The sequence below is a fragment of the Lepidochelys olivacea genome (assembly GCF_965140295.1).
Source record: "Lepidochelys olivacea isolate rLepOli2 genome assembly, chromosome: 20".
In the NCBI taxonomy this organism is placed as follows: domain Eukaryota; kingdom Metazoa; phylum Chordata; order Testudines; family Cheloniidae; genus Lepidochelys; species Lepidochelys olivacea.
In genome coordinates, this window is record NC_140430.1 from 2,199,921 (window position 1) to 2,227,512 (window position 27,592).

At 61.4% G+C, this 27,592-nt stretch overlaps 2 protein-coding genes across 5 annotated transcripts; both read right to left on the reverse strand.

Moving 5' to 3' along the window:
* Window positions 1-126: 126 nt before the first annotated feature.
* MMP19 (matrix metallopeptidase 19) lies at window positions 127-5,857 on the reverse strand. The gene is made up of 9 exons (XM_084610586.1): window positions 5,581-5,857; window positions 4,352-4,440; window positions 3,923-4,053; window positions 3,225-3,440; window positions 2,800-3,045; window positions 2,415-2,537; window positions 1,494-1,658; window positions 1,236-1,363; window positions 127-578 (listed from the first exon to the last, which is right to left on the reverse strand). Exons 1-9 carry the CDS (start codon window positions 5,671-5,673, stop codon window positions 342-344), a joined length of 1,428 nt encoding a protein of 475 aa, XP_084466712.1. The 5' UTR covers window positions 5,674-5,857; the 3' UTR covers window positions 127-341.
* Window positions 5,858-13,074: 7,217 nt separating this feature from the next.
* Window positions 13,075-20,124, reverse strand: PYM1 (PYM homolog 1, exon junction complex associated factor). Of its 4 annotated transcripts, none has more exons than XM_084610610.1 (3): window positions 20,052-20,124; window positions 16,041-16,134; window positions 13,075-13,990 (listed from the first exon to the last, which is right to left on the reverse strand). In XM_084610610.1, exons 1-3 carry the CDS (start codon window positions 20,080-20,082, stop codon window positions 13,474-13,476), a joined length of 642 nt encoding a protein of 213 aa, XP_084466736.1. In that variant the 5' UTR covers window positions 20,083-20,124; the 3' UTR covers window positions 13,075-13,473. The 4 variants fall into 4 exon arrangements, with proteins under 4 accessions (XP_084466736.1, XP_084466734.1, XP_084466733.1 ...); XM_084610608.1 differs by having other exon boundaries at window positions 16,041-16,158; window positions 20,052-20,098; XM_084610607.1 differs by lacking the exon at window positions 20,052-20,124 and adding an exon at window positions 17,808-17,869 and having other exon boundaries at window positions 16,041-16,158.
* Window positions 20,125-27,592: the final 7,468 nt, after the last annotated feature.

Below are 27,592 nucleotides of genomic sequence, written 5' to 3' on the forward strand. Positions count from 1 at the left end.
GGTGTGGCGACTGGGGGGCAGAAAACAGCCAGGCCCCCATCATCTGTCACTCCTAGGAGGCCCACCGCCATGCTGCCCTGGCGCAGAGCTCGCAGGGTCCCCATGACGCTCAGCCCGCTGCCCGTGCCCTGGTGACGGGGTTTATTGTGCAGGGAGGGAGCAGGGGCTCCCTGGGGTACAATGCCCAGGCAAGGCCCCCATTCCCCCCCAATGTCCTGTCCCGGAGCCGTTCCCGCCAGCTGCCTGCAGGTGGCGCCTCTGGCCCATTAAAAACCCCTCCCCCCCTTCTCCAATCCCTTGGCCCCGATCCCAGGGCGCCCGGGCCCATCCCGCGGGGGCGCCTAGGCCTCGCAGTGCATCCAGCGCTCGGCCGTGCTCAGCGGGTAGCCCTTCTCCACCCGCAGCTGCGTGTTGACCCGCCAGTACTGGCCCCCCTGGAAGAAATAGACCCGGCCGTTCTCCCAGGCCACGGCCGCGTCCAGGTGGGAGGGCACCCCGGTGAACAGCTTGGCGATCTTCTTGGGGTAGCCGCTGAAGTCGCTCCAGGCCAGTTCGTCCCACTGCCAGTAGCCGGTGCCCTGCGCAGGGAGGCAAAGCGGAGGGGTGCTGGCGGCTCGGCTCTCCAGGGCTAGGTCCCCCTCCCCCATGCCGGCTGGGGGCCCCCCTTTGCCCAGCGCCTGGCTTGGAGCCAACAATGTGCCAGACGGATTCTCCCAGAATGCATCTGGCAGGATGCTGGGGCGGGGCGGGGCGGAGGGAGTTCCTCAGGACCAGCGTGGAAATGGCCACTGCAGGAGGTGAACTACACTTCCCAGGATGCTCTGGGCCCAGGCGCTATTATATAGCCCAGGAGGGGGGGCATGGTCCTGCACAAAGCGGGGCTGCGTTGCCATTGGCCGACTGGTTATGCCTGCCCTGTCGGAATCTTTGCCAGCCAACCCGCGTCCTCCTGTCCTGGGATCAACCCGCCCTCAGGACGGAGGCAGCTGGGCACCATGGGAACAAGGCGAAAGGCGGGGCCCGGAGCTCCCTGCCCCAAGGGGCTGGCAGGGCAAAGGGGCGGGGCTGGGAATTCCTGCCCCAGCCGGCTCCGCTTGCTGGGTCCTAAAGCCGGAGTGGGCCAAGGCTGCCTGGGCCGGGGGAGGGGCGGCCTGGCTCAGGGGCCAGAGGGGAGGCTGGGGCGCCCCGGGCTGGGGCCCTTGAGAGACCAGCAGCACCCGGGCCCCGGCGCCTACCTTGAAGAGGAAAATCTTCTTGTTCCCTGGCCAGTAGAAGGCAGCGTCGATCTTGGCCGGGACGCGGGTCAGGGCCTTGGGGTAGCCGGGGTCCAGCTGGAAGCCTCGGTACCGCCAGACCTTGTCACCTGCAGCAGAAGCGGGGGTGTCTCTGCGATGCAGAATGGTGCCCCCCACGGGGCAGGAGCCAGCCCCCCCAACCTACCCTTCCCCATCCCCCATCTCCCCTTTGACACCCCCTGGCAAGGCTCATCCCACCTTTGAAGAAGTAGCTCCTGCCGGTGCGGGGGGAGTGCACGGCCGCGTCCAGCCGCTCGGGGAGCCCCTTCCACAGGGCCGGGATCTCCTTCAGGGGGCCAGTCCCGAAATCCGTCACGGTCCAGACATAGCCCCCCTTGAAGGCGTAGGTCTGCTCATAAGGGCCTGGGAGGCAGAGGGGAGCAAAGGGTTAATGCCCTGTGGGCTGCCCCCAACCTCACAGATGTGGGGCGCTGGGGGGAGGGCTGTGCGGCCTGGAGCGATGACACATGCTTGTCTTTATACAGAGACGGGTCGCAATGCGAATTGGCCCCAAAATCTATTTCCTCGCTCGGCATCCCCTGAGCCGGCGCAGCCTGGGCCCCCTGCAACGACGGCACAGAAGTCGGGGCCCAGCCCCAGGCCCTGCTGCAAACGGGGGCTGGGCTGCACTGGTTCGCACACACGTTTTAGCTCCCGGGGCTGGGCTGGCAAACGCTCGTGCCGCTGGCGTGGGGTTTACACAGGCTCTGGGCTGAGCCCACGCTGAATGCGCGGAACCAGGGACACGGCCCAGGGTGGGCGACCGTTAGTTCCTCAGCAGTGAGCAAAGGGGGCACAGGCTCAGTTTTAGGTGGGTGCTGCCTGGCCCCCACCACTCGCCAAAGGGTCATAAACCCACTCGTCCTGCTCAGGGCCCCATCCCCCCGAACGCTCCATTTCAGCTCAGGCTGGCAGCAGCGGGTGGCCCGGTTCCCATGCCCGTTGGCTCAATTATTTTATATTCACGTCTAATTCAGTCCCTCCCTGGGCAGCCCTCCCCGAACACCCGGCATCTGTCTCCGTCCCCAGGTGCCAACCCTGGAGAATCCCGGGGGCTTCGGTTCCTTCTCTTTCATGGCCCGTTGGGAATCCCCCCACAAAAGAGCCCCTCCGGCTCACCGAACATCAGGGCGTCCAAGCCGTCAGTGCAGGGGTCGGGCACCTTGGCGGGCGGCAGGCTGGGGGAGGTGGGTGACAGGCTCGGCAGGGTCCCAGGCAGCGTCACTGCCGGAGTCTTTTTGCCTTGAAGTAACACCAGACAGTGATTATTCTGGCCCACTACGGACTGGGCGGGGGATGAAGGGGCTCCAGGAGGGCATGAGGGGAAGGGGAGCTGGACCCAGACCCAGGGGGAGACATGGGGCAGGAGGAGTGGGGTCCCCCCGTGGAACACCAGAGGTGGTCAGGATACCAGGCCCAGCAGGACTTGGGGGGGACAGAGCCAGTGGGATAGTGGTGTGGGAGGGGGAAGGACCCGGGCGGGGGAGATCCCGGCATCCCTCACCGTACAGGGCCCGGATGCCGTCGATGTCGTCGAAGTGCAGGCGGAAGTGGGGCCGGTAGCCACTGTAGACAGGGGCCATGAGGGCGGCGGGGTAGCGGGAGTGGCCCAGGCCCAGGGCGTGCCCGATCTCGTGGGCCGCAATGATGCGCAAGTTGACACCACGGTACGTCCCCTCCGTCCACAGCTCGTCCTCATCGAAGTGCACCGTGCCCTCCTCGGGGACGTCGGCGTGAGCCAGCACCTTCCCTGCGCCCAGAGACGCGACATGAGGGCGGCCCCCCCAGCCCGACGGAGCCCCCCGCCCCGCTCCCTGCCGCACACTGCGGGCAGCACGGCCTGCCGGGGGGAGCGCCCCTCCCGCTCAGGGCAGCACCTCGAGGGGAGGTCTCCCGTCCCCGACCCCTGCCCCGGGCGGCTCCGTGTACCAGGTCCGTCGAAGGGGCGGGAGCAGGTCCAGGAGTAGGCACCGTGGAAGGAGAGGCGGATGTCGGCCGTGCCGTGCCGCACCTCCCGGAAGGTCAGCGGGGCCACGTCGCTCCAGTACCGGAAGGCAGCCTGGATGGCCCGGCGCGTAGCGCTGGCCGCCATGTCCGGCGTGGAGCTGTAGATCCGGTAGGTCAGGTTCTTCCTGCGCCAGCGGCCTGGGGGGCAGAGGGAGGAGATCGGCTGTGCCAGCAGGGAAGGGGTGGGAGCCACCAGCCCCCTTCTGAGGCCGCAGGGGATGCTGGGGCCCAGCCTCTGGCCCTCAGTGCCCAGTGGCAGGAGAGCACCGGCCCCTCACTGCCCTGGCATTCGGGGTCGAAGGGACACCCTGATCCTGGCTCCATCCCCCTAACTTCCACCTCTGGGCCTAGCCCCATAACGCCGACTTGACCCCCGCCCATCCCTAGCGCCAGAACCTGGAGCCCCACCCAACATGACCCTAACGCCTTAAAGTAGCTCCGGCCAGACCCAGCTGGACCCCCAAGCCCCTCATTTGACTCCAGGTCTGCAGAACGGAGAAGTCCCCCCACCATGGGGCGCTGAGCACCTTGTGCCCCCGACCCCACCAGGCGGCCCAGCACTCAGCTCCCCCCACCCCCACCGGGCGCATCGGGTCACGCGCAGTCTGTCCGCCCCTCACCCAGGAGCAGGTACTTGAGGATTTTCTGGTTGAAGGGGTCCTCGACCCCGCAGCGCGGCTGCCTCATCTGCGCCAGGGTGGCATCATCCAGGAGGCCGGTGGCGGGCAGCTCGGAGGCCAGCTGGAAAGACCTGGATGCGGGGGGCACAGACAGCAGGGTCAGCTGGGGCGGTGATGCTCGAGGGAAGAGGACTCCCACATGCAGCCTCGAGGAGATGGGTTCCCCCCTGGCGCAGGCTGGGGGGGGCACCAGGAACATCTGGGTACGGCCTAGCCAAGGCACCCGGTGGCATCCCCTCTCTGACATGGCACAGCACGCACAGGGGGCAGCATGCCACTGGTCACGCACACGCCACGCCCAGGCCCCGCTCTGCCCACGTGCCCCAGCCTGGCCCTGTCCCCTCCTAGGGCGCTTGGCGCCCGCGTTACCTCATGGCCTCGGTCAGCTCGGTGTTGGTGAACTCCTCCGTCAGCCTCTCCAGCGGCTTCTGCAAATACCCGAACTGCTGCAGGAAACGCTGGGGGGTGATGGGACATGGGTCAGCAGGACACTTCCTGCCCCCCCGTCGGTCACCAGGGACCTGGGCATCGCTACGCAGGTGGGAAACGGGGCCCTGACCAGAGGGGTGCAGTGCCGCCTCCAGGCTCTGGGCCTGGCAGGAGAGGAGCTGCGGGATCTCATGCTGGGGCACTTAGGGGCTAGCATTTCCCATCGTGCTTTGAGGAGCTCAAAATGCTGTCCCCTTAATTAAGGTTCACAGCCCCCCGGAGCGTGTGTGTGGGATCATTATCTTCATTATACAAATGGGGAAACTGAGGCAGGGGGGAAGAGACTTGCCTTGGGTGCCAGAGCCGGGGACAAAACCCCACAGTCCTGGCTCCCAGTCCCCTTGCTCTAACCACTAGACCTCACTCTGCTCCCAGAGCCAGGGATAGAACCCAGGCATCCTGGCCACCAGGCCTACGTGGCCCGCACAGCTGGGTGAACAAGCTGACAGGAAATTCCCACGGCCTGCTTGGCGCATCGGCGGGGGGCCTGGCCAGGCAGTGAGATTGGCCTTCTGTCCCAGTCGGGGACAGGGCCCCCTTCCCATGTCCAGCCTGGGTTCGCTGCCATGTCCCGTTAGCCCCAGGGGCACAGACCAGCCACGCTGCAAGGCCCCTGGCATGTGCAGGGACCCTGCACTGGTAGGTCGCCCCCGTCCCCAGCTCACCCCCCACCTCAGCACAGATTGGAAGAGGTCTCAGGGCTGGCGTGGGAACCCTGGCAGGGTTGGGCTGGGGAGCCCCGGGGGACCATCAGATCAGGGTCGGTGTGAGCAGCAGCTGGCGGAGCGTCCCAAGCCCCAGCTCTGGGATAACAGGGGGCTGTGGGGCAGGAGTAAGGGGCACCGACAGAGCTTGGCGGCATGCAGGGAGTCCTGGGCTGGGATGGCAAGGGGCTGCAGGTCGGGAGTGAGGGGCACCGGCAGAGCTGGGGGGATCTCAGGAATGGGATAGCAGGGGGCTGTGGGTGGGAATTGGGGGCACCAGCAGAGCTTCCCTTAGGCAGTTTCTCAGCACTTGCCTCTCACTTTGCTCAGCAAACCATTCCGCCCCATCCCCGGTCCCCCCAACGCTCCCTTTGGGGCAGGAGACCAGCCCCAGCTCCGACTCACCACGGCTTCCTGCTCCTCCGAGGGGTCGCTGGCAGCGGCCCTGGCGAAGAGGGCGAGGGCACAGACCTGGCAGAGCAGCTCCAGCCCAGTCATCCTCCCCTGAGCCTCCAGCCGCAGCGGCAAACGGCGGTTTCCAAGGGGGGGGCACTAGATACTCCTCAGAGCCCTTGGAAACCGTCTTTCTGGGCCTTGTCCCTCGTCCCCTCCTACCCGCCGGGGTTCCTGCAGCCCTTCTCTCCTCTCCAGCCCTCCCGTCCCTTTCCCAAGTTTATAAACCTTGAACAGCCCCGATGACTCATTCCAAACTAAACCATGTTGCAACCGCAGGCCAGAGCCCCTGGGATGGCGGGGGAGATGGACAGTTAACCCCTTCCCCAGCGGGCTGGCGGTTCCTGACTGCAGGATGGACGGAGGGCCCGTTAGGCCAGGTGCTGCAGATACAGACCACGGGACGGTCTCTGCCCTGAGCAGTTTGGGCACCAGAGTAGGACACAGGACTCCTGGGTTCTAATCCTGGCTCTGCTGCGTGACCCTGGGACAACCATGCCCCCCCCGGCCTCAGTTTCCCCTTGTGTACTCTCCCTGTAAGATGCTGCCCAGGCCCAGCCCAGGGTGACTCATGTGGGATGCTCTCAGGTGTCCCCCTGGCCTAACCCTGGGGGCAAAGTGGAGTTCAACAAGCCAGTAGAATGAACCCTCTGTCCCCGGACCAGACAGCCCCAGCCCCTCCCCCACCGGGATCTCTCCAGCCCACTGGCTCCCAGCTGGACACCCAACATTGGGGTCAGCTGCTAGGGGTCTGCAAGGTGCCCCTAGGAACTGGCTGGGACCCATCCCCCAGGACCCCAGTGGGTGTAAAGCTGGTGAAGTCAGTGGGGCGCCGACCAAGTCGCGCCAGCTGGGCTCTGGCCCCATTGATGCCCCGGGGCGCCGGCCGGGGCGCCGGCCGGGGCGCGGCAGCCCATTCTCCTCGCAGACTTACTCCCTGCCCAGCAAACCTGCCCCTCAGAACAGCTGCCAGGAGAACTGCAGCAAAGGACCAGGATGTGACAAAGTGGGACTGTTCTTAATGTTTCCTCTGAATAGTGTGGGGGTGCCTCAGTTTCCCCTAGGCAGTTCTTAAGTATCTAGGGGGTGGGATAAGGGTGTATAATCATTGCGGAGCCCTAGAGGGCAGGTGTGTGCAGGGGTCTGGACACAGAGAATGGCCGACACCCTGTTTCCTGGCAACTGAGGGCCTGGGCCCTTCCCCCCTGCAAGGTAAGAGCTAAAGGGTTGGAGAACAAAGGAATCTGGTGACCTCCTGGCCCGGGACAGGGACAAAGCGGGGGCAGGGGGCTGGAGGGAGTTTCAGTTTTGGGGCTGGCTGGGACATGGAGTGAAGGGCAGACGTGGTTGTCTGGCTCACTGCCCCCAAAATGGACCCAGCTGAGGGGTCCCGTTCTCTGCACCTACAAGCTCTGTGTTAGACCATGTTCCTGTCGTCTAATAAACCTTCTGTTTTACTGGCTGGCTGAGAGTCCCGTCTGACTGCGGAGTTGGGGGGCAGGACCCTCTGGCTGCCCCAGGAGCCCTGCCTGGGTGGACTCGCTGTGGGAAGCGCACGGAGGGCCAGAGGATGCTGAAGGCTCCAAGGTCAGACCCAGGAAGGTGGAGCCGGGGGAGCTGTGTGTCCTGCAGACAGGCTGCTCCCAGAGAGGAGACTTCCCCAGAGTCCTGACTGGCTTCCTAGGGAGCAGTTCCAGAGCATCGCCTGGGGACTCCGCGACACAGGGCTCCCAGCAAGGCCCCGGGGCCCACCCCTCGGGACAAGCGTGGTCAGTCTCCCCTCTCTGTCTCCGGCCCCTGTGTCATGGGGTCCCCGGGCGATGCTCTGGAACTGCTCCCTACGAAGCCAGGCAGGACTCTGGGGGACCCTCCTCTCTGGGAGCAGCCTGTCTGCAGGGCAAGAAGCTTCCACAGCTTCCACCTTCCTGGGTCTGACCTCGGAGCATTCAGCATCCTCCGCCCCTCCGTGCACTTCCCACAGCCAGTCCGCCCAGGCAGGGTCCTGGGGAAGCCAGAGGGTCCTGCCCCCCAACTCCGCAGTCAGACGGGACTCTCAGCCAGCCAGTAAAACAGAAGGTTTATTAGATGATAGGAACACGGGCTAACACAGAGCTTGTAGGTGCAGAGAACAGGACCCCCCAGTCAGGCCCATCTTGGGGGGGCAGGGCTTGCTTTCCCCAGCCAGCTCCAAACTGAACTCTCCAGCCCCTCCTCCGGCATTTGTCTCTTTCCCAGGCCAGGAGGCCACCTGATCTCTTTGTTCTCCAACCCCTTCAGTTGGCACCTTGCAGAGGAGGGCCCCAGGCCATCAGTGGCTAGGAGACAGGATGTTGGCCATTCTCTATGCAGACTCCATCACACTGGCCCTCTCGGGCTCTGCAACAATCGCACCCCCTTATCCCACCACCTAGGTACTTAAGAAATGCATAGGGGAAACTGAGGCACCCACACCGTATTCAGAGAGAACATTAAGAACAGTTGCACTTCATCACACCCTGTTCCCCCCAGGACCGGGCATCAGGGAATCAGCCGCAGCCATGGCAACGCAAGCCCCATATGCACACCTGGGAATGGGTAGCTCCTTACACAACCAGCTGCTGGGCAGCCTGAGGCTAAGAGCTGCCCCCCTTTCACAGCATGTTGAGGAGGGTACCAGGGCAGTTCAAGGGTCCCCCCTTCCCCTCCACTCACCTGCAGAAAGGGGGGAAATAATTGGGGTGTGATGGGACAATTAACCTGGGAAACTCACTGCAACAGGATAGCACAGAGGCATCGGATTAAAGGGGGTTAGATATGTATAGGATTAAGGACAGGACCTAGCCATGATAAAAGTTACAAGGGCCCATGAATCCACATAGCAATCAGTTCCTCCACCACTGAAATGCAGCCACCTCTGGGTTGGAACGTGGCAGCTGTTAACTCCTGCACAGCAGAGCTGCCAAAGCCCATAGACAGGCAGAACCCCACCCTGGCTGAAGCTGCAGAGGGATGTAGGGAGGCAGACGGGGAAGACGGCCAGGACACTGGCTCCCACACCCCAGCTCCCTCCTTCTGCCCCACATTTGCTATTTTGAACGACAGGTATTTTCCATGCTGCCGGCTCCTGCCAACTCCTCAGCTGAGAAAACCATCAGGGCGCGGCTCCAGGGCTCCCGCCATCACCAGCTGACAGGGAGATGCAGCCTGGCCAGGGGGATCAGAATCTGGCACCACACCAGCCCTGCGGGGCTAACAGGAATGAGGGATGGGGCACAGCATTGGGATCAGGGAACAGGGGGAGAAAGAGGGCCGTACCAGAGGGAAACTGAGGCAGAGAGGGGCAGGACCTTTCACTGTGCCAGCTTGGGTAAGTTAGTGGTAGGAGCTTGAAGTGGGTCTCCAGAATACAGTATAAATGCCCCAATAGAACTCGTTCAGACCTCTCCCCCAACACATGCTGAGGACCCGGAGTCCTAACTCCGAATCTGCCCAGGCCCTGTCCCCCTCTAACCATTAGGCCTCCTCACTCCAGGAAACAGAACGCAGGAGCCCTGACTGAATCCCACTCCCTGCTCTGCTCTAACCCAGACGAGCCCCCTCCCTTCCCAGAGCTAGGGCCAGAACCCAGGAGTCCTGGCACCCAGACCCCACTGCTCTAACCACTACTATCCCCAGCTCTGGGGTCAGAAGCCAGGAGTCTCAACTCCCCCCTAATCCCCCTGAGCAGCACCTCCTCCAGCCACCCCACCCCAGGCCATCTGCCAGCCCAGCCTAGCCCCCAGGAAAGAGTTTAACCTTCAAGCACAAAAGCCGAACAAACACCCGCGTGGCCATTCAGGTCCCTGGGGCTCGCCCCCGCCTTGGGCTGGTTCAATTGGCATGGGCGAGCAGCTGGGCAAGGGGCAGTCAGTGAGCCAGCACTGCCAGGAACTGCAGGCAGGCGATGACTGGTCTGGCAGAGCCAGGCGCATCACTGAGCGGGAGAGCAGGCCAGGGGATGACACATGGCCTTTGTATCCCAGCCCCGGCTCCTGCTCCAGCCCGCTCAGCTGCTTTCCTCCCACTGTCCAGTGGTTAGAGCGCCAGGGTGGGAGTCCGGACCCCTGTGTTCTACTTGCTCTTCAGCAAGTCACTTTCCCAGCACTGTGCCTCAGTTTCCCCATTTCCACCTGGGTCTGTGCCTTTAGCTCTCCACGACAGGACCTGGTCTCTGTGTTCGCCCAGCGCCCGACCCACAGGGACCCCACTCTCAAAACAATGCTAACGGGTTCCCACAGTTGGAAGGGGCTGCAGGGAAACAGGGTTGGGGGGCCCATCAGGTCACCCCAAGCACCGATACTGGCTCAGCTCGAATAGACGCAGCGAGGGGTTTCATGCCCGGCGACAAGCTCAGCGGTGGAACGGAGCCGCATGCCCCGGCCGCTGCATAGCCCGGGGAAAGGCCAAGAACCGTCTGCTTCCCAGCCAGCCCAGGGTCACTCACAGCCCAGAGGCTCTGCGAGGAGTCCAATCTCACAGCCAGCAAGAGTCCCGCATAAGCTAGTGAGCCCCCCTCCGCCCCCTAGAGGTGGGGCAGGAGCTGGCACAGGGGCAGATATTTACACAGCTGTGGGCCCAAGGCCACTTCTGCCACCACCCCCGGCAGCCTCCCGCAGGCCAAGCCTGGCAGGATCCTGCTCTCCCCTTGCTTTGGCCCCACGCAGCCACGTGGTCTAGGGGTTACCACAGGCAGAGTGAGAGCCAGGACACCTGGGTTCTGTTCCCAGACCTGCTGCTATCTCATTGCAGGAGTTTAGGCGAGTCACACCCCCGCCCCGCGCCTCAGTTTCCCAAAGAGGCAGCCAACCTGGTAACAAAGTGTCCTCTGCACACCCAGGAGACGCTCCTGCTGACCAGGCCCTGCAGAGCAGCCCCCCCGCCCACCCACACGGTGACACTGACCAGACCCAAGCCAGTCACGCTGGCATCTCTCTGGCTTAGTCATGCTCCGCTCGCTATGGCAGCGAGCGAGACAAGCTGTGTTCGGTGCAGCTTTCAGTCAGTCACCACATCTGTGACCTAAAGACCCATCACTACCCAAAAACCCGCCAGCCTGGGTCATGCACAGGGGGCTGCTGTCCCAGCCCCACAGCTGCAGCTCGTTAAGGGCAAGGGAGGGATGACTCAGCCATCTGTCAGGGGGAGGAGGGACATATCATTCCCATGAGACACGGGGGGGCTGCTGCCCCTGGCAACCCTCATCCCACACCAGAGACCACGGGGTCTGCACAGTTCCCACCCCCTTTGCCATCCATCGCTCTCCCAGTGCTGGCTGGGGAGCAAGGGGGCAGATGTCCCCACATCTACCCCCTGCAGGGTCTTCTGCTGGGAGATATGGGGCGAGATGGCCCCGACTCTGAGTCGCTCCAGCAGCTGTTGTGTTACGGCGCAGCTGGGGAAACTGAGGTACTGCCAAATCACCTGCCCAAGGTCTCCGGAGGCCAAGTCGGAACTAGACCCCTGCTCCCCCCCAGGCACCCCACGCCCACTGCGCCACCTCTCCTTGGCCGTGCTAACGCACTACCTCTGTGGGACCTACAGGCCAAGCTGATTCTGAGCCCTGATCTGTAGGCCACTTACAGCCCGTTAATGGGGCTGGAGCTTCCCGCCTGGGCCCTTTGAACACCCGGCTGCACCAACAACCCCGAGTGCGTCAGCGCATCACAGCCCCAGGGCAGGAGCAGACAGAGGGGAGATGCCGACCCGATGCTGAGGGGTCCGCTGAGCTGCTCTTGAAGCAAACTGGCCCTGCGGTGTGGGAGTGCACACGGGCGATCAGCCCCAGCTAGTTCGCAAGGCAGGCAGGGAAGGATGCTGGTGGCAGAACTGTCCTCTCACAACCAGTCTGCGCACTAAACTGAAGAGGGGTTGGCTGGTCAATAGCGGGTGGCCGCAGGCAGAGCTGTGGCTTGCAGAAGACTCGGCCCTATTATTTGCACCCCAGAGGTAATTGGGGGCCCAGCATGCTGCACAAATACAGAATAGCTGCCCCCGGGAGCTCCCACCAGCATCCCCACAAACCCAAGGCAGACAGGCACTGCCAGGCCCTGGGCATTGGAGGAGACAAACATGCCAGGGGGATCTAGGCACTGGGGTCATGTCCAGGCCAGTCACCATTGTCCATTAGCACCACCTATCAAGGTCTTCCAACCTTTCCCATTACAAGACCCTGTTTTCTTGGCTTAGAACTTGGCTAAGCTTTAAATTTCAGCTCGAGCTGAAATTTCCCACGCCCGGCATCTGCCTCCTGCTGAATTCTCTGGGGGAATTTCAGCCAAAACTCTCCAGCTGTTTCTGAGAGCAAGGCGAAGGGGAGCAGGAGCCATGGGCCGTGTTCTGGAGAGCCCAGGCAAAGGGGATCGAGGCCTTGCTCCCTCAGCTCCCGCCGAAGCCACCAACAATCCCAGAAGGGTTTTGTTTAAAGCCCTTCGCAACCCCCTCTCCAAAAAGAGACACAAATCAACGGGATCCAAAGCTTCATTCGGTGTCAGCAGCAGTAGGACACACCCGCCCACCCAAGCCCCTGACTCCCTCACCTTCCCAGCAGCGCTGCACTGCGGCTTGGCCTCCCACACCCCCCAAAATGCAACACCCACCCCCGCCTGCACTCTAAGGCCAAGCGTTCCTGGCTCCCGCTGACGTTGGGCTGGCAGAACCCGCTCACGGGCCCGCACTGCACGACCAGACGAGGTGGCTCAGATTTTGCTCTTGCGGGCCCCCTGCCCGCGCTGCAGGGGGACAGGCAGCATTAGGGCTGGCCACCACACTCGAGGGACTAGACAGGCCCTACAGAGCCCCTGGTGGCCAGTGCCAGGCAGAACAGGTCCCCGTTCTCAAGCCAGTTACTCTTACACCAATATACCCCCAACACACGAGGGGCTGTGCTCACCTTCCTAGGGGTGTGCTAAGGACCAGCCGGGGCAGTCAGCCCCCGCTCCCAACAGTTCTTCAGCCTCAGCCCCCGACTGTTCTTGCAGTTATAGGAGGCTCTAGCAGCGAGACTTGCACAGAAGAAACTTGGAAAATTGGATCTAGAAATTGGAGCAGCACCTTCCTGAGTTTGCAGAGAGCCTAAAACAACCACTGTGGGTCACTCCAGTGGGTGCTGTCTCAGACGCTGATGAAGATACGTTAAGGGCCAGCAACTGTTTACTAGTTCTCTGCTCATCAGATCATGGAAGACACAGAGCAAGCATATATTCCAGAAAGCTACACAATCTACTCTGGGTAGCCACGCATTCTGGGTAGGCCTTTACCACACTGTGGGGCTGAAGTGGGAAGGATGGGCGTGTTCTCCTGAGGGAGGGGCGTGCGCCTCAGCTTTCCCTCCAGCACGCAGAGCACAGACTCTCCAGAGAAGCCAGCGAGACTCTGCAGGGGCCCGAAGGCAGCTTGGCTTGAAGGCAAAACAAAATCCCAGACGCCGAGGACACTGCTGCAATTTTATTATTGCGTCATTTTTAAAAATCAAAGGAGGAGTGAGTGGCTGGAACACAGAACACTGAGGACCTGGGAATCCTACAGGGCTGGGGAAACAGCCATGGGATGCCAACCCCGCCCACCCCATCCCAACAACATCCCCAGCCTTCCCTCCCCCCACCCCCCAAATAAAACAATGGAAAAGGAGAGAGGTACATGAAGAGTTGTCGAGTTTCTAACCTCGATAGCCGGGAAAATTGTTCTTAAAAACCGGGCAGCACCCAACCAAAAACCCAGCAGAGAGCAGCGGGGCAGCTGGGGCTCTGGTCAGCACAGCTGGCAGAACTCATTCACCCTGCGTGCACCGAGTCTGGGTCAGAGTCTCCCCCCCGTCCCGTCCCCCACCCCCTACAAACCCAGCTCCAGGTCCTCCAGCTCCTCCTCCAAGGCCTTCCGCCGCGCCAGCTTCTCCAGCTGCTCTGCCGTCGGCTGCTTTATTTCCCCGGAGTCCAGCCGCCGCTGCAGCTCCTCCACCTGCCGCAGCTTCTTCTGCAGGTTTTTCATCTTCTTTGTTTTCTCAGAGGCTGAGGAGTCCCCATCCCCCAGGGCCTTTCCGCCGCAGGCCTGCTGCCGCCGTGGGGCTGACTTACCATCCCCTGGGGGGGGCCTGTCCCTGCTGCTGCCCCCCGAGAGGGTGGCCTTCTCCAGCGACTGGATCAGTTCGTCCGTCTCCCTCTCCCCTTTCTCCTGCTGCTGCTTCCTCTTCTCCTTACGTTTCAAGTTCCTCTTGGCTGTCTTGGACAGTCCTGTCTCGCTGCTCTCCGCCTTGGCGGCCTGCTTGCCTGGCTGCACGTTGGCCTCGGGGCTCAGACCAGGGGGCAGGTCTGGTTTGCTTTTGAAAAACTTCACATACTTATTCTCATACCTGCACAGAACAAAATCCATCAGGACTTTCCTCTCCCACACACGAAGAACAGGAGCCAGCCAGCTGGTACATGTGGCGGCCATGAGCTCCAACGCTCTCTAATCCCACTGCAGCGGCGCTTTGGACACACCCAGAGCCGCAAGGCCATGCCCCTGCAGATCCAGCCCACCGCAAGACGTGCTGAGAACCCACTGGTCCAATCACCACCCAATGAGTCATGAGCGCTCAGCCCCACTCTTCAGGCCCCACAGAACAGCAGCATCACTGAGTGAGAACTCTAAAGGGCAAAGGAATCACAGCACTTGGCCGCCACCCTCAGGGCGGGAGGAGACGCCCAGGACCTGAGGAGTGAGCCTCCATGGAACAGACACACTTTGAACATTACAGGATTTGAGCACTGTTTGCGAGTACCTGAGCTCTATGCCTGAGACTAGCAATGCCAGCTGAGGTTATCCTCGCAGGCAGGACCCATCCAGAGCCCTGCTGAAGCCACCCACCAGAATGATTTATAAGGGGAGTTAATACATACCGCCAGGTTACATCTTATGGTATAAGAAGGGGTCAAAGTTGGTCAGGCACCTGAAAAAAGACTCAGATCTCACGATGTAACCCAACAGTACATACACATGGTTATAAATCATTACAGCCGAGGGGGCACTGGGGGGGGGGGGGGATTTTCAAGGGGCTTGATTTGGAAACATGGGACAGCCTCTCTGTTTCACCGTTCCTGACAGATGTTGCCCAATGGGAGACAGGAGGTTTTGCTGCCCTGTGGCCCCTCTCAGATCAACTCGCGCTGGGCCAGCATGAGGATGTTTGGTGTGTAAGTACAGCACTAGCATGCTGAAAACACCTCACAAGATTCCCAAAGCAGAGACTCCCTCTGAGGCAGGGCAAGGCCTCGAGAGACGGGGGCAGGGAGGCCATCTTTAGTATTCCCCAAAGGGTTTGGAGATGGCAGGTTCAACTCCAACAAATGGTCACATTCCCAAAACTTTGTGGCCCAATCTGGAAGCCTAGAAAGTTGACAGCCAATTGGCCTTGGGTTATAGCGAGGAGTGGGAGCCACATCCCACGTTTGAGAGTCGATGAGCCCCCATGGGGGCCGACATAGATCCACAGCGCCATGCTAAGCCCAACCCCCATTTGAGCTCACTAATTACCTGTCTGGGGACATGGGAATTCTCAAGCCAAGCCAGATGCCCTGGGAGCTCACTGAACATGCTCTGCCACGTGAGAAGAGCTGGGATCAGCACTCCAGGGGCTGACAGGAATGCCTGGCTTGCATTAGGGAACGAAGAGAATTCATAGATTTAAAGCCAGAGACACCCTTGGGATCACCTAGTCTGGCCTGTGGAGCACTGAGCTCTCCTCTCTTTTTAAAGAACGTGTTTCAAACTCTGCCACAAAGCCTCCCATGGATCCTTGGGGGAAAGCAACCCCAAGCAGCGAGCAGGCCCCAAACGTACAACTGCCTGGCTCGTCACGCTGCACCCAGCTAAGAGGTGGGCCGGGAGAGGACTGACAATGGTAAGATGTGCCGTTACCCTAAAGGGAAGCTAGCTGAAGGAAGGAGGGGTCTCAGACCTACATGCAAAAACTGTAGCAGTTTAACCTATATCAGTGCAAACCCATGGGGACAGTTATTGCGGAGACAGTTATTGCGGAGAGACTGGCTTTCTTCAGGCTAGTTTATGGCCTTTAAGAACAGGGTTAAGCTAAACCAAAAGAAAACGCCCCGAATCCAAAGGAGTGCACACACAACAGTTCGCACCAGCTTAACATCACACCTTAAGTGAAACCAGTGCCACTTTCTTGGGTAGCCCAGCTGAGGAAGCAGGCTACCTGTCTGCCGAATGGGCTGAAGCTCCAGGCACACATTCGGTGCTGTAGAAGCAGACAATCTCACAGCATTAGGAGCTGTCGAGGTTTCCAGACGTGAGGAGTTGGACTGTGTAACAGCCCACACACTATGGGCCATACAAGAGATCCCAGAGACCCTCCCCTGCTCTAGGGAGGGGTCAGCCATAAGGACTAGAATTCGACTTACACCGGCACTTCTTCTTGGGGCACGTATCCCTCCTTCACCTTCCTCTGCTTCCTCCAGGTCCCATCAGGGCGCTGTGTGGAGGCAATGTACTTCCCTGAAACGTTACAAGCATCTTTGTCTGTGATGGGATATTTTAAAGAGGGGGGAAGGGAAAAAGTGATTTCAATATTCACCTAAAGGCTGCTCAGTAAGACACGGCCAACCAAGAGCCCCCGTCCAATAAAAGAGGTCACCTGCCCCACCTTGTCTCTCTGGCAACGTTCAGACAGCTTACAGACAAACTGAAGACCAGCTCCTCCCCGCCACGCGCCCCTGGTCAGCGCTGGACCTTCGGATGGGGAAACCGAGGCACAGGGCAGGGGAGGGAATTAGGTCACCCAAGGAGTCAGGCCTCCGAGGATTAGTCTAAGGCTGCGCCAGGGCGGCCGGCTCATTGGGGCCGTCCTGGAGCCGCCTCCTACCGCAGAGGAACCCCCGTTCCTTCGCTACCCCAGGGCCTGCCCCGCGGCCCCTCCACCAGCGCAGCCCCCCAGGCCACGGACCGGGATGGGGCTCCTCGGGGCGGGGGGGCCACAGGGAGGAAACAGCCCAGCGCGGTCCTGAGTGAGGCTGAAGGGGGGGCCCGACACGTGACTGGTTAAGGGGGGCAGGGGACAAAGTGGGGGGCTGCACGACACCAAGGCACGGGGGAGGCAAGGGGCAGGATGGGGGGGGATGCGGGCAGGGGGGTAGGGGAGCTGGGGGCAGGATGGGGGGGATGCGGCCCAGGCGGGGGGGAGGGGGAGCTGGGGGGGATGCGGCCCAGGCGGGGGGGGAGGGGGAGCTGGGGGCAGGATGGGGGGATGCGGGCGGGGGGGGAGGGGGAGCTGGGGGCAGGATGGGGGGGGATGCGGGCGGGGGGGGAGGGGGAGCTGGGGGCAGGATGGGGGGGGATGCGGGCGGGGGGGGAGGGGGAGCTGGGGGCAGGATGGGGGGGATGCGGGCGGGGGGGAGGGGGAGCTGGGGGCAGGAGGGGGAGGGGGGATGCGGGCGGGGGGGGAGGGGGACCTGGGGGCAGGAGGGGGGGGATGCGGGCAGGATGGGGGGGATGCGGGCGGGGGGGGAGGGGGAGCTGGGGGCAGGAGGGGGGGATGCGGGCGGGGGGGAGGGGGAGGATGCGGGCAGGATGGGGGGGGATGCGGGCGGGGGGGGAGGGGGAGCTGGGGGCAGGAGGGGGGGATGCGGGCGGGGGGGAGGGGGAGCTGGGGGCGGGCGGGGGGGATGCGGGCGGGGGGGAGGGGGAGCTGGGGGCGGGCGGGGGGGATGCGGGCGGGGGGGGAGCTGGGGGCAGGCGGGGGGGGATGCGGGCGGGGGGGGAGCTGGGGGCAGGCGGGGGGGGATGCGGGCGGGGGGGGAGCTGGGGGCAGGAGGGGGAGGGGGGATGCGGGCGGGGGGGGAGCTGGGGGCAGGAGGGGGAGGGGGGATGCGGGCGGGGGGGGGAGGGGGAGCTGGGGGCAGGAGGGGGGGGATGCGGGCGGGGGGGGAAGGGGAGCTGGGGGCAGGAGGGGGGGATGCGGGCGGGGGGGGAGGGGGAGCTGGGGGCAGGAGGGGGAGGGGGAGCTGGGGGCAGGAGGGGGGGATGCGGGCGGGGGGGGGGAGCTGGGGGCAGGAGGGGGGGATGCGGCCCAGGCGGGGGGGTGAGGCCGGAGCTGGGGGGAGGGGCCCGGGCGGGGGGAGGGGCCGGAGCTGGGGGGGCTCCCACCTCCCGGAAGCGGTTTCCGCACTCACCGGTCTCGTCAGTCACATAGGGAGTCGCCATCTTGGAAACGCGACCCACTTCCGGCCACTCTGCCCCGCCCCCCGGAAGGGGCGTGGCGGGCGGGGGCAGCCGGGCCGGGGGCCATCTTGTTTTTAAAGAGACACCGACCGCCAGAGGGCTCGAAGGGGTGGGGAGACATTTCCCAGAATCCTTTGGGGCTCAGGCTAAGCCACCCCCCACACACACACAGAGAGTCACGTGGGACACAGGCCTCCACAGGGACATCTTGTGGGGGGGGAGGGGTTCCGGGTTCAAACCCTGCCCCAGGGGGATGGGCAGAAATGGGGCAGCTCATGGGGGAGTCAGGGGTTCGAATCCTGCCCGAGGCTGGGGGAGACGGTGCTGCCCGGGCATCTCGGGGGGGGTGGGGGAGTGACTAGCCCCAGGCTGGGAGAGGAGGGGGAGGGAACGGGGCATCTCCCAAGGGTGGGGTGCAGGGTCGGAGGTTGAAACCCAGCCCCACATTGGCCTGGGCTGGGGGTCAGCACCTGCGGCCCTCTGCGCCTCGTGACAGCCACATCCCCCCCACCGCCAGGAGCCGCAAACAGCCCCCGGCCCCCCCATCCATCACACTCACACGCAGTAGCAGCAAGGAGCTGGGGGGCAATTCTCCCTCTGCACAAGGCCCAGCCTGGGGTGGGGCGTTTTTAAAAGGATGCCGAGGAAGCGGAGATGGCGCCGCCCAACCGCCACGAGGGCTGGCGAAAAGGCTCCCGAGGAGATACCCGGAGCTCAGCCTGCTTAGCGCCTCCAAGAGACCGGGAAGGTGATTTTGGGTCACCAGCCAAGCCAGGCACAAGAACCTGCCTGGAAGCCAAAGCCAGGCTGATTCCAACGGGACATAACCCCCTCCCTGCTAACGTTCTGGGGCTAAACCCCTGGACTCAGCTCCCCACAGTGGTGGGTGATCATCCATCGCTTGGGGTCTCCTGGCTGCCTTAGCCACACACTAGCTCTCCGGCTCCACACAGGGGGCACTGGGCGAAAGCCTCTGTTCTGTGCTAGGCAGCAGGTCAGAGCAGGTGATCGAATGGGCCCCTCTGGCCTCCAGGCTCTAGAATGGATTGTTGGACACTTGGGGTTGGAAACCCCGTGTCCATACACTTCCCCCACCGCGAAAAGCCAGCCCCCACCTCAAGGCGCTGTCAACCCAAGATCTGACAAGTGGCAGCGGGGCGGGGAGGCAGGCCAAGGGAACAGCACGCTAGGGAAGCTGTTACAGTGGCTGATCACAGCACAGCAGCTGCCTGATCACTTTTGGCAGTGGCAGACGGTATTTCCACCCTTGCTGAGCTGGCTGTCATAGGCACGTATTCAGCCCCCAACAGTTAGTATCGGAGCCTCTCACGTTCTTACCCCACACACCCAGTGAGGCTGGGAAATGCAACGATCCCCGTTCTACAGGAGGAGAACTGGCACAGAGAGGCTCTGGTCATACTCCCAGGGCAAAGAAAGGACATAACCTGGGTTTCCCCCATCCTAGACAGCACCATAACCATTGGGCCATCCTGCCTCCCCAGGGAAGCGAGCAGACGGGCCGAGCAGACCTCTTGCGGCATATTCCACCTTCTGATTAACACTGGGGTTGACGTTTGCAACCCAAGAGATTTGTGTTTTGTTTTGTTTCTTTAGTTAGTGACAGAGAAGAGCCGCTCGCCCTGCCCAGCTATATAGCATTTCCTCCCTGCCACCCTTAACAAGGCATTAGGACAGCTGGAGAGCCAGGCCAGATGGCAGGGAAAAGACAATTTCCCCTGGAGATGCAATAAAGCCTCTGATTTGATTCACAACCTCCAGGTCAGTAGATAATTATTTCCATATCAGCAAAGAATCTGGTTTGAAAAGATCGGCTGGAGTTCATTAACTAGTTACAGTGATCAATCCAATTAGTAGAGCATGGGGTAATTTAGTTACGCAGGGATTAGATCCATTCCTCAGGCAGGGAACACCCATAATTTATTTAGGCAAAACCCAGGCACTCCCTATGCATTTAAAGCCATAAAGTGCACCTTGCTTTTGGAACAGAATGACAGCAGCTTAAAAATAGACTCTGTAAACAGCAATGCCATGAGGCCAGCCTTCCCACAGGCATGGGGCCAGCCTGCAGACACCCTATGGAGCCCCCCTCTGCACCCCAGCAGCTGCCAACTAAACAGAGAAGCACCTCTCAGGGAAATAGGATTCTCACGCTATAGGGATCTCACTACCCTCACCTGTTGCACTAGGGTCTCCAGCAGCAGCCATATTGGGGAGAAAGACAAGCGGCTGATTGGACTTTATAGAGGCCTTGTGGGTGGGGCTGTGGGCTAGGCTCCACCCTTCCACTTTTTCTTTGTATGCTGCGAAATTTAGTAAGACTCTAATGGGGCAGGGGGGCCTTAACACCGCTACTACTACCTGGTGGGGGGGGGGACTTAACACCGTTTTCCCTGAGGACTGGGCTGTATGGAAGTTTCTCAAGGGGAGCAAAAGGGAGGCAATCCAGCCCCAGGGGAATTTCTGGCAGCAGGGGCAAGGGAGGGTGAGCATGTGTTAGCCAGAGAACCACAAGGCACCTGCGATCCAAGGAGCTGGCCCATCCGTGAATGGCTGCTCCCTGGGGCCCTGGTCAAGATGTGCGCTTTGTCACCCTCATTTTACTGCTGGAGAAACTGAGGCCGAGGGAGTGGAGGTTTGTCCCCCAGGGGACAGAAGCCAGGCGCCCCAGGCCCTGCTCTCGCTGCGTGACGTTTCTGCCTTTCTGCTGTTCCTACATGGGGGCAGCACAGTGCCAGGACTTTACAAGTCTCTGTATTCAAACGCTATGGACACAGACAGCAGCTGCTGGGCGCTTTATGCAGCAGCTGATAAAGGGTGAGGGATAAAAGGCCTGTTGGGTGAGGGATAACGGGCCTGGGTACGTCCCTCCCTTCCCCTCAACTGCCAGCGCACAGCTGTGCCGGTGCCCCTCACTCCTGAGCCCTCCCAGCTCCCAGGCTGAACTCCCTCGGTATCCCCGCCAGGTGGGCAACGCCAGCAGCGTCCCAGCCAAGCAGCCCTCCCGCCGCGGGGCTTGTGGCACGGGGGCGCTGCTGCCAGCCTCGGCACTCAATCAGCGTGCTCCAGTCATCGGGGCACACCCTGAGGAGCCTCTGTGGGTGATCCCTATCTGCAGAGATTTGAGGTTTATCAGTCAAGTGGCCAGCAGGTAGGGAAGCCGTGCTGGCAGGGCTGAGCTCTGATGTCAGTGAGAGATACACACATGCCTGTTCAGGAAGCGGAGCTGCTGATCTGTGTCTGCTTCCCTCGAGCGGCTGCCTGCACAGACCCAGCTTGAGCTCAGGAGAAACCAAGGTCCCAGAGAAGGTCCCTCCGCCTGCCTTATGCTGCTCCCGCCTCACCGTCCTGCGGCAAGTGCCCAGCAGACGTTGTGCTGAGCGCTGGGGAGACAGGGCAAGACAGCACGGCTTTGGCCTGATCATTTCCACCTGGGCGAGGGGCCCAATGCTTTGGCTCTAGTGGGCCCAGGAAAGGGGGTGGGGACAGGCTGGATGCCCCCCCTCATCAGTCCCAAACCATGGCTTGGACACAGCTGCACTTGGCCCCCGCAGAGCCAGACCGGGCTCCGACTCCCTCGTCGCTTACACCAGTGCAAACCAGTGTGAAACCCACTGGTAAACTTTGCACGGGGGCAAGGCGTTTGCACGCTCGCTTGGCTCTAGTGTAAACAACGGCACGAGGGCTCAAACACATGGTCCGTCCGGGCACTTGCAGGGTGGGCTGGGCTTGAGCCAGTAGAAAAGCAGCGTGACACAGGGGATCAAGCCTGATTCCCACTTACACTCAGGCTCTGGCAGCAGGCTGGGGCCTGAGAGGGGCAGCGTGGGGGAGTGGCCAGAGCATGCTGCACTGTGGCTGTTCCCTGCTCCCCAAGGGCCAGAGGGAGCCAAGGGAGTTTGAGTGTAAATTAGACCAGCCTCAGGGCGTCTCTGTGTCTGTCTGGTCTGTCTGTCTGTCCAGGTAGTTCTGGAGCGCTGCTCCCCAGGGTCATGCGTTCTAACACACACACACACCTCCCTGCCTCTCACTCCATTCCTCCAGTCTGCCACTTTCCCCCTTCCCCAGCTCACAGGTGCAGGGAGACAGACCGTGATGAAGCTAACATCCAGGCCATGTGCATTTCGTAGAGCAGATGCTGCCTGTGAATTCCCACATGCCGTCAGGCTGCATCAGTTAGCTCCGAGCCTGGCGCTTTCGGGGCTACGCGGAGATGTCGGTGGGCTGCCCAGAACAACGATTCTGCTCCTTCTTTTTTGTGTGTTTTTCAATCATTAGCAAAGCGAGACAAAAACCTCGCAGCTCTCTGCTCCAGCGCTCTGGGCCAGGCAGAAATCCACAGTGGGACTACTGCATCGTTGCTTCTGTTCTAGTCTTGCTCAGTAATTTCAGTGGTTAGAAGGGAGGGCTGTGAGTCAGGACTCCTGGGTTCTCATCCTAGCTTAGGAGAGAGTGTTGTCTCATGGCCAGTGCAGCGAACTGGGAGTCAGGACTCCTGGGTTCTGTCCCCAGCTCTGGGAGGGAGCATGGGCTCATGGCTAGAACACAGTGGGGCGGAAAGTCAGGGCTCCTGGGTTCTAGCCCTGCTTGAAGGAAGTAGAGCTTATCTGTGGTGACGTGGGCGCCGGGGCCCCGCTCTGCAGAGTGCGGCTCAGTTGTTTTCAAGCAGCCTCGCTCCTCCTTTCCTTTCCCTTTGTTCTCTGGCAGTTTCTCGCTCTTGCTCAGACGTGGGCAGCGGCACTGGGGCTGGCAGGGAAGTGGGTGCCACAAGTGGGCAGGGCCCCACCCTGTGACTCATCCCAGGGCAGGAACATACTTACTCCTCTGTACCTGGCTTCTCTGCACTTCCCCACGTCCACCCCCTTCCCTCTGCCATCTTGGTCCCAATGGGGGTGAGCCTTCCAAACACCATCGGCGCCGCTCTGTTTGCAGTCTCTAGGGCGCAAAGCTGGCTCCTGCCAGCTGTTGTCATTGCTCAACAGAGTCAGCCTCAGCAGGCTGCCTGTCTGTGCATGGGAAGGCTGTTGGCCTGTGCTGGAAAGGCTCTCCCCGACTTGGCCTGAGTTGGGGTGCATGGTTGGGGCATGCATTGTTTGTGGACAATGATCAGACACACAGATAAACACCATTTGCTGGGGAAGAGTCAACATGGCTTTTGTGAAGGGAAATCATGCCTCACTAATCTATTAGAATTCTTCCAGGGGGCCAACAAACGTGGACAAAAGTGATCCAGTGGATCTAGTGAACTTGGGCTTTCAGAAGGCCTTTACCAAGGTCCCTCACCAAAGACTCTCAAGCAAAGTGAGCAGTCATGGGATAAGAGGGAAGGTCCTCTCACAGGTCAGTAACAGGGTAAAAGATAGGAAACTAAGGGTAGGAATAAATGGTCAGTTTTCACAGTGAAGAGTAGATAGCAGGGTCCCCCAAGGATTAGTTCCGGGGCCAGTGCTGTTAGACACATTCATGTATGATCTGGAAAAAGAAATAAAGAGTGAGGTGGCAAAGTTAGCAAAGGATACAAGATAGTTAGGTCCAAAGCAGACTGTGAAGAGTTACGAAGGGATCTCACAGAACCGGGTGACTGGGCAACACAATGACAGATGAAATTCAGCATTGATCAGTGCAAAGTAATACACCTTGGAAAACAGAATTCCCACTCTACATATACGCTCATGGGGTCTAAATTAGCTGTTACCACTCAGAACAAAGAGATCTTGGAGTCATCGTGGATCGTTCTCTGAAAACATCCACTCAATGGGCAGCAGCCGTCAAAAAAGCAAACAGAATGTTAGGAACCATTAGGACAGGGATAGATAATAAGACAGGAAACATCATAATGTTGCTATATAAATCCAAAGTACACTTTAATATTACATGCAGTTCTGGTCGCCCCATCTCAAAGAAGATATTTTAGAAGAATTGGAAAAAGTACAGAGAAGGGCAACGAAAATGATGAGGGGTCTGGAACAGCTTCTGTCTGAGGTGAGATTAACAGGCCGGGGACTGTTCATCTTAGAAAAGCAATGACCGTGGAGGGATCTGACAGAGGGCTATAAAGGCATGACTGGTGTGGAGAAAGGAAATAAGGACGTGTTATTTACCCCTTCGCATAACACAAGAACCAAGGTCACCCAATGAAATTAACAGGCAGCAGGTTTAAAACAAGCAAAAGGAAGTATTTCTTCACACAACACACAGTTAACCTGTGGAACTCCTTGCCGGGGGATGTTGTAAAGGCCAAAATTATAATGGGGTTCAAAAAAGATTGAGATCAGTTCACGGAGGATGGGTCCATCACTGGCTATTAGCCAAGATGGTCAGGGATGCAACCGTGGGTGTCCCTAAGCCTCTGATTGCCAGAAGCTGGGACTCGATGACAGGGGATGGATCACTGGATAATTGCCCCATTCTGTTTATTCCCTCTGAAGCACTTGGCACCGGCTGCTGTCAAAGAGAGGAAACTGGGCTAGATGGACCATTGGGCTGACCCAGTCTGGCTGTTCTTATGTTTGACAAATGGCGGAGCTTTTAACAATACGTAGCTTCTAGTGGCCTGGTTCATGTCTATGTTCAACACTGCCCTCTACTGGATGGCAATTGTGTACCATAGCACCCGACTGCTTTCAGCTATTGGGGATTCTCCTTTAAGGGGTAGCAGCAAGCAGACCTGGGTTCTAGCCTTGCGGTCGCGGTGAAGTCGTGAGTGTGAGTCATGGTGTGTGTATACACACATACACCCCGTTCACGGTATATCCCAACCCTCACCTCTTCTCCAAACTGAGGCTGTCATGCACTACACAGCGTGGCTAGGAACCCCCTGGGCACCCCTATTTTTCAGATCCCCCCAACCTGAATCATTCCCCTCCCCCATTCCCGTTGGGGTCCACAGTATGGTAAATATGCTCCTCCCCCACCCTGGCTGTCGTTTGAAAGCCTGACGAACCGGCTGCCTTCCAAGAATTCATCAGCCGGAGCAGGGTCGGCCCATGGCAGCCCATGGCAGCCCTTGTCCCCGCCGCAGCTGTGTGATTCATCCGAGCTGGGATTTAGACTCGACAGCCCTATCAGCAGCACAGTCCTCTGAGTGAACGCCGGGCTGGGGACGCTGCCCGCTTCATTCTGAGAGCCAGGGCCACAGCACAGTGCCATTCCCCCGCCCGCCGCCATGGGGGCCTAAGCCCCAGCCTGGAGGGACCCCTCCTGCCCCACGAGCTCCATCACCGTGGCTCCTTGGATCCTGGGCCTTCCCACTGACCGAGGGGCCCGTTCAGCCAGCTGGGGCAGCCACGGGGACACGGTCTCCAGGCACAGGGCAGCCCACGCAGGCTGCCAGGCAGCAACGGCTTTCCCAGGTGGCTTCTGCACTGGGTGTCCCAGGAGCGAAATCCCCCCTCGCCACATGCTCGGTCGTGGGGCCTTCCCTCCATCCTCCCGACGTGACCCGTGTGTACAGGCCTGGGCACACGTGCTCACACGCACAGCCATTGACTTCGTTCCCTCCAAGGCCCGGGACGTGGGACGCTGTCTGCCGCTCCGCTGCGCCCCACGCTCGCCACCCTGTGGGGGGAGGATTCCGGGGGCTGGCTGCAGCACCGGTCTGCATGGTCCTAGGGGCGAGCCGGAGCGCTGGGGGCTGCTTGAGCTGCTCCCGGCGTGAGCAGCTGGTTGGGTGCGGCTGCTGGAGGCTCTCCCAGGCTCTGTAGTAAAAGGGGGGGATGTATGACTAGAGAGGGGGGCAGAGCACACTGCTCCAGAGTCCGGCCCCCCGGCTCCAGGCTGGTGTGCTGCATTGAGGGCAGTGTGCAATCCGTGGAGGGAAGCACCGCCCGGGTCTCCATGCAGTGGGCCAGGAACTGCCAAGCAACTCTGCCACTAACTCACTGCGGGGCCTTGAGCAAGTCCCTTCTCCTCTCTCGGCCCCGCTGTCCCCAGCTGCAAAGCCAGGCCGCGGAGCAGGCCCCGGGCGGATTCGCGAAGGAGGGTAGCAGGGGAACGTGAGATGGAAACAGGTGCAGAGGCGGCATCAACTCCCCGCAGCACTCGCACCTCCCGCCCACACACCCGCTCAGCCGGCAGAGAAATGCTCGGCAGCCCGCGAAGGGGAAATTCCAGCTGACGGGTTTGTGCCTCGCCGTGGGGTTCTGGGGCCTTCCGCCCTCCAGACTGGGCTCCTCTGTCTGCAGACAGCCCCAGCAGGGGTGCCAGGAGTCGAGTGTCCCAGGCCCGTTCAGTCCTTGGCCTCTTCTCCGAGCCTGGCTGGGAGGGGGTCCGTTGGTGCCGTCACATGGCCGCATCTTTTGACCACTGAACTGGTAGCCCAGGGGGCAAGGCTCTGGGCACCTGAGCCAACTGCTCCGGGCAGCACCGCTCACCTGACCAGACTGCAAGGGCTTTCTGGTGTAGTGAGTTTGCTGGGTCTCAGTCCAGTTCTCAGGTGGGACCCTTAAGCCCCCGGCACCAAGGCCAAGGGCTGGCTGGGGCCAGACTGAACTTGGGGGGGGTACCTTTGCAGCACGCGTGTGCACACAGATCACGCCTGGGGGAGAAGGATGAGGGCGTAGAAAGGGCCGAACGGCTCAGAGGTGACTGGGGGAGGAGTTCCCCTCCTGCTGCCCACTGTTCCTAGCGAACGTCTCCAGACCAGTGCTGCCCCCTCGCACCTGGCAGCCTGGCCTCAGTCCCAGAGAGCACCCGGCACCCACACGCCCGGAGATCGCGGGCCTGGGCAGGCTCATGTGCGCAGAGCTGCCCGGGCAGGCTCCGGCGCACCCACAGATCGGCGCTGAGGGATGAGCAAGCAACGCGTACACACAGGGGCACCCGCCCGCAGAGATCCACGCTGAGTCCCCCTCCGCTGACGCCCAGGTGTGCACCTTGGCACCCCTTTGACACGCACTGAGATGGATTCCTCGCACGCGGGCTCACCCAGGAACCCCCCCACCAGCGCACAGACGGGGCCGGGCCCAGGACTCAGCTGCCCCCACGGCCCCCTCGAGTCAGGCCTGCCCACAGCCAGAGACCACCGCGTGCTGCCAGGCAGCCTGTGGGCGTGTGAGCACGAGCACACCCGGCGTGACTTGTGTGCACAAATCGAGACCCCCCCTCCCCCGCACACACACTCAGGGGCACAAGCAGGCCTGGCCAAGTCGGCAGCCGGGCTCACACCCCTGAATAACCTGCCCAGGGCGGGGGTGAAATCTCCGTCCCTGGAGGTTTTTAAGGGCAGGTTGGACAAACACCTGCCAGGGACAGTCTGGATAATCCTTCATCCATGAGCACCGGGGCTGGACTCAGCCCCTCGGGGGCCGTCCAGGCCCACGACCTGGGGACTCTGATGTGACCTCGCGCCCACCCAAAGGTGGCCGGGGCAGCGCTGAAGTCAGAGCTGCTTGCACCACCCCTGAATTTGGCCCCTAAGCCCCCCCCTGCGGTTCAAGGCCAAGGCGATCCCTTCCCAGAGGGTGGCTCCCAGAAAAGCCCTGCTGGCAGCTGGCCAGCCCCAGCCCCCCAGCGCAGGGGCCGGATTCTTGCTTTAATTAACCCCTGGCAGGAAATGGGGGGGGCTCTGGGGGCCCAGGTGACTCTCCGGGGTTTGTTCTCACTGCAGATTGGTGCAGCCCGCCGCTGTCCCTTTAAGTGTGTCCCCCCCCCCCCCGGGGCTCGCTCAAATTGGCGGGGGCAGGAGGCTGCGGGCGGGGGGCAACTGGGTTCTGCGGAG

Bases quoted from the DNA above. Each gene is read 5' to 3' on its own strand.
- MMP19 (XM_084610586.1), bottom strand. From the start codon at position 5,673: ATGACTGGGCTGGAGCTGCTCTGCCAGGTCTGTGCCCTCGCCCTCTTC. The intron at 3,046-3,224 runs GTACACGGAGCC...CTCTGGGCGCAG, and splicing joins CCGCCCCTTCGACGGACCTG to GGAAGGTGCTGGCTCACGCC. The intron at 579-1,235 runs GTAGGCGCCGGG...CTCCCTGCGCAG, and splicing joins AGAAGATTTTCCTCTTCAAG to GGCACCGGCTACTGGCAGTG.
- PYM1 (XM_084610608.1), bottom strand. From the start codon at position 20,082: ATGGCTGCTGCTGGAGACCCTAGTGCAACAG. The intron at 16,159-20,051 runs GTGAGGGTAGTG...ATCCCATCACAG, and splicing joins TGGAGACCCTAGTGCAACAG to ACAAAGATGCTTGTAACGTT. The intron at 13,991-16,040 runs GTAAGTCGAATT...TGTTCTGTGCAG, and splicing joins CCCCAAGAAGAAGTGCCGGT to GTATGAGAATAAGTATGTGA.